The sequence below is a fragment of the Antedon mediterranea genome, chromosome 4 (genome assembly GCF_964355755.1).
Source record: "Antedon mediterranea chromosome 4, ecAntMedi1.1, whole genome shotgun sequence".
Lineage (NCBI taxonomy): Eukaryota > Metazoa > Echinodermata > Crinoidea > Comatulida > Antedonidae > Antedon > Antedon mediterranea.
Genome location: NC_092673.1, coordinates 2547104 through 2559684, shown reverse-complemented (window position 1 = coordinate 2559684; position 12581 = coordinate 2547104). Strand labels below are relative to the sequence as shown.

General features: G+C 31.9%; 1 protein-coding gene across 1 annotated transcript in view; it reads left to right on the top strand.

Moving 5' to 3' along the window:
- Window positions 1–12581, top strand: part of LOC140046222 (protein FAM53A-like) — a 96041-nt gene extending 83460 nt beyond the window's left edge. Inside the window, exon 6 of the mRNA XM_072090788.1 lies at window positions 8235–12581. Coding sequence (XP_071946889.1) covers window positions 8235–8525 — 291 coding nt within the window. The 3' untranslated portion in view covers window positions 8526–12581. The remainder of the gene's footprint in view (window positions 1–8234) is intronic.

Genomic DNA, 12581 nt, shown 5'->3' with positions numbered 1-12581 from the left:
TTTTAATCTATAATTAAGGTCTTGCTATACAACTATGCTTCATAATTTAAATGTAATTACTTCTTTTCTACGAAATCCTAATAAAACGTAGATGTAAATTTATTTCAATGATTGCTGAAATAATTTGAATATACTTACTTATATCCATCTATATCTATAGAACACCTATATTGACCGTTGGTCACCATCTGGTCACCTATATTGACCGTTGGTCACCGTCTGGGTTTGCAGAGAATGAGCACATCCAAATGTTCCCACATGTACACAATGAAATGCAACGTAATTTTTTTTTTTTTTTTTTTTTTTTTATACTGGATATTACCTCTTCAGTCCAAGAAGACCCAGTTATGATCAGTGGCTGAGTGTTCCTAGGCCGTAACTAGTTCCTAGGCCATAGATATTACAAAACGAAAGTGTGGTACCTCTACTCATAAAGATAATTGTACCTAACCCCATGCCTAACCTCCAATGTAGTGGACAGGTTTCAATGTAAGCGAGACCCACTGTATGTCCCAGGGTGGGATTATTCTAACATTGCTATTGTAATAATACAATTTTTATTTATATCCATCTACTATCAGCAGATCACATAAATTATTTACTCAGATTAGAATAGAAATGCATTGAACCTTTGCTTAATTGCTTTATACTACAGTGTCATTGACTGAACAATCTGATTAAATACAAAAATTCTTCCTACACCTGTTATAATTATGCAAATATTTAATACTTGGATTGTTGCCAATTGTTTGCAATTAATAACTTGAAAATGTATGAAGGGCTGGTAGATAAAAAAATTGTACTAACTATTTTTATTGATATTTCTCAGACAAATAAATAATTTAACTATGACAATTAATATTTATTTATTTCATGTCGACAGTATGTTACATCCAAAGCTGATCTCATATCCAAACAAAAAAGTAAATTAAATTTTGAGAATTTCATATAATATAAAATGAATTAATATTTATATAATATGCAATTAAATATAATTAATAATGTTAACTGGAAATGTGATTTGTAATGATGAAGTATGGTTAGTTGTTAGGTACCAATTTCTTATTCCAAAAATCTAGGTTCGATGATTTTGTATCCGTCATTTAATGATATGAATAAATGTGGCATAAAAGTCTCGTGCTTTACTCGGTATTCTTGAAGTCTTGGTTCAAGCTGTATGCAATGCAGTGCTCGTTAGTTAAGTGTTACTGTAGATACATTTCATTTTAAATTTAAATGTGTTTTAAACGAAAACAAATTTATCTTCTTAAATCCATGATCATTCAATATTCTTATGAGTCATACTTTAGTGATGTCATTTTATTTCAAGTATCGTTACTTTTAGTCAGACACAAAAACAAATATTATACTTCTATTATATTATTATTTTTTAGCATTAGAAAAACACTTTATATGCATAATATATATTTATTATATCCCTTGCTGTCTCGGTTTAATGAAAATGATACAGGTCAATGTGGGCCATATAGTTTAATGTTTTTTATTGGTAATATTTAATAAAACTTCTCTGTCTGGCATTAATGAAGTAGTATGTACTGTATTTATAAATCTTATAAAGATATGAATCAAGGTATCCAAGCTTGTGTAATGTTAATATTGTTCGATTTATAAAGCGCTGAGAGAAAAAACAGAAAAAAATTACAAAGAAAAAAGATGGGTTTTTAAGAGTGTTTTGAAAACTATGATAGAGGATGCATTTTTAATAGGATCAGTAAGATTGTTCCACAGTTTAGGAGCTGCAACTGCAAAGGCTCGATCACCATAGGTCTTAAGGCGGCTGGGTGGAACAAAAAGTGCAGATGGATTTAGTGGTCGACCTAAGTTTATCATCTTAACATAGATTTTTAATATTAGCTTCCAAACGACTGTACCACAACAGTTGTGTTCACACAATTTGTAAACACAACGAATATGCTACTGGCACTAAAGAACTGAAAGTAAGCCAACTTAGTTATCCGTTCACAAAGACTGAACGCCATCGAAAAGAAACTTTTTTCAGTGAAATAAACAAAATTCTAATTAAATAAAATCCTTTGTCTATACATCTAAAAATCACTACACTCTCCCAAAGCCTGGCCTACGATGCTCTGCTAAATGCTGATGGACCGCCATTAAAAACGCTACAGAAGGATTAATACCATACTACTTATCAGGAACGTACCCGGATCTTTTAGTTTTGTAAAAACACACCCTAAAGTATATAACATTAGTACTGAGACTGAGAGTTATATATATATATAGACTACCCTGTTATAAATATTGATTGATTTATAAACTGTCCACATTAGAGCTCAGACAGTCAGGCTGTCCATAAGATATTATGATTGTTCTGACTGTAATTTTTAATAGATATTGAGGGGAATGACTTTTTGTTTCATTATGCCAGTGCCATAGTTGTTAACATTATCTTTTAATATAGTGCCATTTTCCAATTTCTTCACATCGTTGGTTTCTTAATTATAATGTACTGTATTAATTTTGTTTGAATGTATAGACTTCTATTGCCCGTACTAAATTATTGACAACAATTTATTTTATGCAGTTGAACTCCTCCTTATTCAGAGTACACTTTCCTCTGAAACTATTGAGGGGAAATGTATGACACTGACACTAGAACATTTTTTGTCTTTCTTCTGGTTATCTCTTCTCCATTTATAATTCCCAGATCTTTCTTCAGGTATAAACAAAAAGAAAGAGAAAAATACCCTTTTCACACCTACAAAAAGTAACAAGTTGTAACAAGTTATAACCAGGTTTGCATAGTCATAGTAGTGTGGTCCCTTGATGTCCCTTGTGAAATCTCTGGAGAAAAACATACCTGTATTAGAGGCCAATTTTTTTGTTCAAAAAGGTCCCGAGATGTTGCTGCCCTGGTATCAAACTGATCAATCATAGTAATCAAATAGCATGTAATTATGAGTTCGCATATGCGTGTGTGAAAACGTGTATTAAATCAGGAGATCAAACCTGGTTACAAGTTGTAACAAGTTATGCAGATGTGAAAAGTATATATGTGTGTATTTTTTAAATCTAGGGATGTTAAATATTTTAGGCCTGGTTATGGTTCAACTGTAAACTACCAACTTTGTTATACATACCTACAGCCTACTTCTTAGAAGGTAATCATATTCATGTCTTCTAATTTGGCTGATTTCCAGCGGTATCTGTAAATAATTCTTACAGGTGTTTGTTTTGAACTTTGGCCTTTTAGCATTTCATGTTTAAGTCATGTTGCATCCGACCTTAAATGTCATTACAGTATTGCGAAATGTACCATACATTAGGCTGTACCTTTTAATGCCATATCTTTTCGCAATTACTACTACTACTACTACTAGCAGAAATCATTTCATGGTAAAGTATATTGGCAAAAATAACCCTAGTAGAAATGCAATACGTTTGATGTTTTTTGAATCGTACCAAAAAAAATAATATGGTAGTATGCTTTCCTATATCATGGAGGTTATACCTTCATGCCTATATCAAGAGTAGTTTAGATAAAGTATTAATTACATTGTAACTTCCCATATACAGAAACAATGTTTGTTAACTGTGGGTGGTTGTGTTACTCTCTTGAACTTGGTTTTACTTTCATCTTGGGCCCAATAACTCAGATTGTTACTGCTTTTAGTTGTACACTGTACATTTTTTAAGACTGAGCAAATCTTCTAATTGGAAACCGAAACCAGGTTATAATAATGATGATGATGTTAGTACCCTAGATGACTGCATCTTGTCATGTTTATGGTGAAGTAGGACTTCTTCGTGACATTATTCTTCTTCAAAAACATAATGATCAGATTCGTTCATTCACACATGGGTTTTTATGTCATTAATTCCCGACCTATGACCTTTGCAAAGGAAGCGTACAAGTCATTAGTTGTCACTTACTAACTGATGCTGTTAAGTTTCTATGGCAACTGTCTAGATAGCAATCTTTTAAGTATTTTATTTTTAACTAATTTTGAGGGGAAATATAGTTTCAGACTGTATGTACAGTATGTAGGGACAATATTCTAACATGCAGACATAGAGCTTGGTCTGTACATTGTCTAAAGAAAGGAGAAGATTCTAAACATGTTTATATTCATGGCATGACAATTGACATTATTCCAACATTAATATCTAACTACTCGCACTACTGCTACTATATCTACTTATGTATATCTACTACTAATTATATCTAGACAAACAAAATCTAATTGTATGCATTCTATTGTGCATGCTCTCTGATATGATTGATTATAGTTAATAACATTTAATAACCAATAAAGTAAATATCAAATAATATCTTATTAAATGCAAATGGCTGAAGTAGCAGACTTGCAGTCTTTACCATTTTGCATATAAAAGGAATGTTGCTTTTTATCTTTTTCTAGTATACTCATATGGTATGTTATCTCACATAAAACAATATCACTATTTTCAAATATGTACGTGTACGCATTATGTTGGAATAAAAAAATTATTGAACTAGTGATCTTAAAATTAAATGGAAACCACCAAGAATAATGCATATAACTTACATATAAATCCAGAGTGAAATTGTTTTAAAAAAGCCTCTTCAAATATAAAGACAAATAAATTTACTCAAATAGTATAAAATAGAATAAACTTGATTTGAATATTGGTATATTACAAATCTTTTAAATCAATAATTGTAGAGACAATGCTTTAGCGATTTTAGACAACTTTGGTCTCTTATTGGAATCACTTATAGCACAAGATAGCAGGAAAGTGGTCTCTGATTGGAATTGATCTAAAGCCAACTTAAAATGTAATTATATTTTCCCTGTAACATGCCAGGTGCTCTGTAGAATACGATTGATTGATTAGTGTGGTACTATTCAGAAACCAATTCGTTTAATAGATTAAAAGTGATTTGCCGTGGATTTCATTGGAGAGCAACAGTAACATATTTCCCGTGCATTGACATGGTCTACTTCCCCCAGGGGTTTGAGCAAATATCGCATTATGATTTCGAGCGATATATTAAAAGTGTTGAGTATTTTTGATAGCGGGTCGATGACTGATACAACGTACTGTAGTTTTTCACTAATGCTGTATATTGCATTGTTTATTGCGAGCTACAGCATGTGTTCTAGATATAGATTCATGTCATATACACACATTAATAATGACAAACATATTCTATTTCAAAGGAATCAACATTTTCTACAACCCATTACACTTGTCCAGCACTTCCTCTACCATCACTTGACTTGTCCCAATGTTTCTTCTTCACAACACTTATCCTCATCCAAACACCTCTTTTTCCCAATACTTTCTCATCAGAACACTTTCATTAACATTTTATCCAACACTTCCTCCACTCTGTGCGTCTCCTAGAAGTACTGATGAAGAAGTCAGTGGTGACAATAGAATGGACCTAAGACCTGACTTTCTTTCTAGTTCTCTTAAAACACACTTTAACACACTCTCATCATGATCACTATCCCCCTTTAAAACTTTCTCCCCATCAGTTTCCTTTCTTTGAACCCAACCCCATTTTCTCTATTCTAATTCATCATTTTCGATTAAAGACTAAAAATTCCTGACATTAATTGACAGTAAATCTTCTACCATCCATCTGAGCAAAGCCATTTTTCACATTTACAGAAAATTCAAAATACACCTTGCTATGACTCACTCAATGCCAACAATTCATTTTCAAATTCACCTCGGTTTTACCTTGCTTTTATCTTCTTGTCAAAATGTTTCTACAAACATTTGCAATTGTTTTTGATCGTTACTAATTTCATTTCATGTAGTTTTGTATATTTGTAAAGTGGCAATGAAAATTTATGAAATGCAATATTAGAATTTTAAAAATAGCAGATGATTTCCCTCTAGATGGACTATTAATACCAACTCATGTTGTCACATCGTATTTCAAATTGGCTTCCATCCGTCCCTACTGATCAATTCTTCATTTGAATGTAGTAGGAAGAAAGTAGTTGCTATGTTTAGGCTTAAATATTTGTGTGATATTTGTCTACTATGAATGTAGGATACCCATTTGGTCCTTGCGTGTCATTCTCAATCTTACTTAGAAAAAGAAAACTGGTAAATATGTACATTTTAAATTACAGAAGCAATTATAAAGCAATCGATACAGTTTCTAACTATTAATAAAGTAAAATTACATAATTTAACCTAAAAAATAAATCATATCTTTATGAAATTCAATGAGCCAACTTCAGTGTGGTCACTTGAGAGCCATTCTAAGGGAAATCCAACTGTCATTTTACTGCATAAAGCCACTCCAGAGAGATTCCATTCATCCTCTGAAAGCCTCTTCCAGAGTTCTTGGCCAGTGATGCTAAACCTATTTCCAGCTTATTGCCGACGATAACATGATTTATAACAGTAGAGAAAATGAGGAAAAATGTAAATCAAATTGCGTTTAATTTAAAATGATTGATTTTGGAATAACTTGGATACGTTGTATGTGGCGATGATTAGTCGTGAGGTTTTCATAGCTGTTTATGTACAGAATGCTGGGTGATTGTAACTTGCCTCATTATGTAAGATAATATTGCCAGCAAAATGCATTCTTTTCATTAGATTATGCTCGAATTGTTGCCAATAATATCTAATGCAATGCTTTTCATTTGTTAATCAAAGCATGTGTCCATTCAAATAGGTTTTTGACCCTTCTTGTCAGCACAATTGTTTCTTTGCTTGACTTAGCAGATCAATGATATAACAATCATGCTGTTGGAATATGATGTACTGATGTAGTTTGTAGCTAGGCTCTACAGTTAGTAATTTCAAATTTGCTTGGTCCTTATTTAGTAGTCAGCATCACATGAAAGCTTGCTACACACTGTAGTGTGTAGCAGGCTATCCAAATACACTCAAGAATTTTACATGAAAAGTTCTCCTATTTCGGTACGGGCTTATCATAATCCATCATGGGCTTATACCCACATCAGTACAATATTGAATGTTATTTTAACTAAAATCCGTCTAAAATAAAGTGCAGTACATAATACAACGTAATCTCACTGTAATTAAGTTGATCGCCGGCTAAATTGTCCAAGTAAAGTCCAATCCGAAAACTGGCTACAGATCCCTCAGAGTTTAAAATAAATCCAATGGTTAATTTTACGGACCACTGCCAGGTCCCGCTAAACTGAGCAACGCTAGCTAAAAAGTCCAATCTGAATGTAAACACATGACCTTCAACATCCGAGTCAATTGTAGTTTTTAACGTCACAGTTACATTTTGGTAAAACCTTGGTAAATCTAACTGTGTGAAATTATCCAAATGCGAACAACGGTCAATTTTAACGATGGCCTTGGATAATTTTTTTAAATAATTTATGTCCAGTGCGAACAAGGCTTTAATGTAAATGTGTGTAGGTATAAGGAAATTTGATAACTCAGTCCTAGGGTCTGAATGAATATAATTACTACTGTATATTCAATGTTCATTTTCAAGGCAATATTTGGTTGTAATAGTTTGTATGTTTAACAACATGATTAATAGTGGCCATTATTGATGGTTACTTTCATTCCATTAAACATGAAAATAAGTCTACAGGAAATTGTAATGTACTGCCAAAAATAACAAGTATAATAAATGAGTACTGTCAAGAGTATCAACTTAGTCTCCCATCGTTATTGCATATTTATGTACGTTTATTCCACATCATTTATTACTTTTTGTAACATTTCAAGATTTATGCGATTTGTCCGCGATACCTAATTGTTAGTAATATAATTATTATCATCGTCGTCATCCTCAATGATTTTGGGTTGCGAAAATAGCGAAGGTTCCATTATCATTAATCAGCACAGCTATGACGTGCGTCGTCAGCTTTGCGAGAAAAACCTGAAAACATAGTTAAGCAAGTGTCAACGAATGTTATAACTAGTTTTGAGCGACAGAGTTCTTTGTGAATTGTAACATGTGTAGGAAGCCTTGGATTCGTAGATCTGTTAAAATTTAATGAATTATCTGCTGATGTATTACACAACATCTATCTTTAATTTTTAAATTTGCTTATAATTATATATAATATAATGTGACATTTATATAGCACTATTTCGTGAAGATCAGATTGCTGTGGACTTAGATGTTACCTTTTCAACAACATCCTAAGGGGGCCACCGTGTTACTGGCAGCCAACTATGGCGCCATTAACTAATTTTGACTTGATGCAATAAGACATATGCTTACAGAATTTTATTCTTTTTCGTTTTAGAAAACGTCAAAGCAACGAGGAATGTTGAACTGTACAGAAACTGAACGATTTTTAGGTTTGAAGACGATAGCATCGTCGCCGTGCGATGGGAACCATGCATCAAGCATCATGATAACGCCAACGTCAAGCCCCACGAAGGAGCTCGAGAAGTCAGACGATGCACAGGCTGCAGACAGTAGCACGAGTGATGATGACTACAGCGGCAACGAGTTCGAAGACACGTTAGAAGATATTATCTTCCCGATTGATCCTGACGACGAATTGGATTTAGATGAAATAGAAAATAATTGAATTTGCTAAAATATGTTGCCAAGTCCGTTTTTCATTCTGCCAAAACCTTACGTTTGCGACAGACATTTCAATCCGCTACCTGATTCACACATGCAACCAATGTATACCAATTGTTACCTTGGTACAAATATCTGTAATATTTATATACAGCTTTACCTTGATATTACTTTTCTAAAGATCGTATAAATACGCGCAAGGAATTTCGATTGTTGAAAGTTCATGTTAAAAGATTTTTAGTCACATTACACTGGCTTTTCATTACGAGAATACGAAATAAGAACGATGGTAATATTGCAGAAGATATCTTGGTAACCATTTGTTAGTTTATACATTTAATTGTACATATGTGTGACTAAAGATATATAAAAGGTTATTGAGGCAATTTCATTTTTTTCTTCTTGTTTATTTTTAAATTACTAATAATAATAATAAAAGAACTAGAAATATGTAAAGTATGTTTTGTGTAGAATGTCATAATTTATAAAAATTGAGATTTAGGGAAAATACCTATTTTAGTCCAATACAATCTCTACTCTACATAGAGTCTTTATTTTCTCTGTGCTTCTCATCTCCCCTCCTGTGTTAATGTTGTATATTCTGTAAGTGACATATTCTATACCCTTGGAAGGTAGATCTTTGCACTTATTGATTAACTATACTTAGAATATATAAAATGTTGGTGGTTTTAAGTAGCGTTTTAGCATTTGGCTTTTACCTGAGTTTGCAGGTAATACGTGACTGTTTAAATTTGTGATACTAATGCTTTCTATAGAAAGCTGGCTGAGGAATTTGCTCAAAAACGAATTTCATTTTGATTTTTCCAAAGGAGTGTTTGTTGTAACCATATCCTTTTAAAATACACAAAATGAACAAATGTATGTGAAATGATGTAACATTATCTATTGCATTAACAGTATACGAGGTGGTTCACCTCATGCTTTAATTGCTTTGTGATTGTTAGTTGATTGGCAATTTCTGTAACCTAAATATGAAGCATTTTATTCCACTGTTAGTTGAAATCATCCCTGTTCATTTTTTTGTTTATTCCTAATGTAGAGAGTATATAAAAATTATTCAGAAATATTTAATACCTGTTATTATTAATCGTAAAAATGAAATTTTATATAGTTTGTCGCACAGATGGTAGGGTTCTAGTCTGTTGGCAGTGTGTGTGAAACTGCTTGTTATCCAGTGTATATGCTGTGATTAACATGGTTTATTTTACACACTTTGTTCTATAGAAACTCCTGATGAATTTCAATCCCTAAATTCACAAGGACTTATCTATATATTTTTAATTTGCAATTTTAACTCTTGGGTTCCAACATTTTAAACTTGGATGTCATCCCGTTTTCAGATTATATTATTTTCCTTTTTACTATTTTCGAATAAATTATTAATAATTGAAATTTATAGTATAGTAATGTGGGGGAAATATCCTAATTGGTTTGTTTTTAATTATTAATTTATTAAGTTGAAATGGATATCTGAATTATTATTTTCTATTTTTACCGTTTCAAACAATATGTTTATAGTTTTATTAGTATATGTTTTATGTTTGTTAAAATTTGGTGTTTTTTTTTTATAGACAGCATTTGTTTTTCTATATTATATTATTAGTGTGTGTTACTCGTGTGCAGTGCAATGCAAAACATTTTAAAAATACATTATGTACATGTTGATTCTGGGGGATTTCGTCTCTTTCTAGGTTTGTTTCTTTTCAATCTTATACACATTCTTGCCTATAACGTTGCTATCTAAACTCAATTTGTGGTACTTTTTGTTTTATATTTTGCAATGATGACGATGATGATGATGGTAGTGGCTAATACATTGAATGCCGTGATGAATTCATTGATCAAAGTGGGTGTGTTATATAATCAATTGTTATTGTAAGGACGCCAATCGTACCGAGGCTGATGAAATGTGGCGAGACATTATCACACGGTTTATGCATGACCAGTGCTGTAATAAAAAAGGTGTTTTAAGCTCTGTCTACACTATCAAACGTTATGTGACAAAAAAATGTGATGTGCCCATATATGGACCTGGTGATGTCATATCACCACCATATTTGGGATTATCACACTTTTTGAGCTTTAGGGAAAGTTTCACCCTGTGTAAAGCATGTAACAATTATTCAAGTATCTTACAACATTATTCTGTTTCATTGATAAATAATTGACTGCTGTTTCTGATGCCATAAATTGTTTTAGTTAAATGCAATTATGCATCGCTTGCATTGTTACGCCACTGGTCATGGATTTTGATTTTGTCTTGCGTGAAGACAAACAAGGAATTATTTTGCGAAAGGAACATATTCATTTATATTTGCTTTTGTCCAATTACAAATTTAGTAGGAAAAAAAATTGTTAAATCCTGTGTTTCCAACAAATTTTTTTCAATTTCAAGATCTGTCCAATTTAAAAAAAAAAATGTTTTTATGTCAAAATTTTGACATATGGTTATTACACTGGCCAACAGGTGGCTATATATGGGCATGGCATCATTATGATCAAATATGGTGATATTATGGCATATTTTTTTTTTCCTAATATAGTAGTAGGAAGATTTATATTCTGAAATATATATCAAGGTATTTTTGTTTAGCTTGGTATAAAACTTTCTAGTGAGAAGTACAATAATTTTTTTAATAAATTGAAATTATTAATATGACTCGTTTTTAACTTTATAGACCCCTGTAATGTGCGCCCTCTGGATCACTAGATAACTTAGACATGATCAGGTTTAGCTGTGCAATTGTGTCAAAACTGTTTTTTCACTTGGTTTTCTGTATTTTGTTTATTTGTAATTTGCATAGCATTTTGTTTTCATCTGAGTATAGGTAACTTTATGAATATGAATGACCATATTTGTGTTGTGGGTGTGGCTTAATGACATGCTTTCATTGGTAGTTTGAATATGTATGAATATTCATAAACTGGGTATGGCTTTGGTATATATTATCTGATATTTTATGAATATGCATATTATGTGGGTGTGGCTTAACTAGTATTATATTATAAGGTATAATGGCTTCAGTTGTTTTTCCTTTCCATTTTGTAAACATGTTCCAATGCTTTGATAAGGTTTAAAATATTCATCATATTCATATTTTTAATAGTATAAAAATGTAGAAAGTTTGGAATGGTATTTTTTTGGTTATAGATTTAAGTATTATACCAAAAACAAATCACTTTGAGTGGAAATGAAACATGGGTTGTCAAAACCATTGTGATTGAAACTAAAGGATGTGTTACACGAGAAATGAAATAGAAAATGACCAAAGGCTAATTTTACTTGATCAAAAGGTGTTTGAATGGTAAAAACAAGTGTGATATGTAGAGAAACAGTATTCTAGTATATGCTCAAGCATTTATTACTTGGAAGAAAGGTTTTCAGAATTTTTTTATACATTATTAATGTTTTTAAAGATGTCAACAAAGTCCATAGTGTTTTATATAAAGTAGGTGCCTCATTAATGGCAATGCCTGGTTATTTGTCAGGCCACTTTTAAAAAAAAAGTGTTAGCGAGGAGAAGGAGGAGAAAAAAAAAGTTTTAAAAACTGTGCCTGTCTTTTTCGATGTATAATTTTGGAAACTAGACAAGGAAATGTATATGAAGATGAATATAACTGCATGCTTAACAAATAAATAAAGTAGGTTGTTATACACAAGTTGACATTTTTTAATCGATAATTTTGAGTGTGGACCAATGTACATATTTATTGGCATGTGTTAGATAAGTGGTTTAGATGCAGATAATGAGAACAGGGGCAGGCTTTTCCACCCGTATTTTGTAATTTTTTTATCAAATAAGGGCAGTATCTCTCAGGGGTTTGTTTGTCATTCTTTTTTCCATCAAAGTGTCCCGCTTTGAAGTGTACATAATGTGCTAGTGAGATCTTGGTATGTTTAGAGGTAGCACTGTATAAGTGCTCAAAGCTATACCAGCTATAACAACCATCCTAGGCTTGTTTTTTAAAGTAGATGGCTGGGATAGCTCATGTATTTTGTGTGACGAATGAATAAAAATTGACTGCTAATATAAAATAA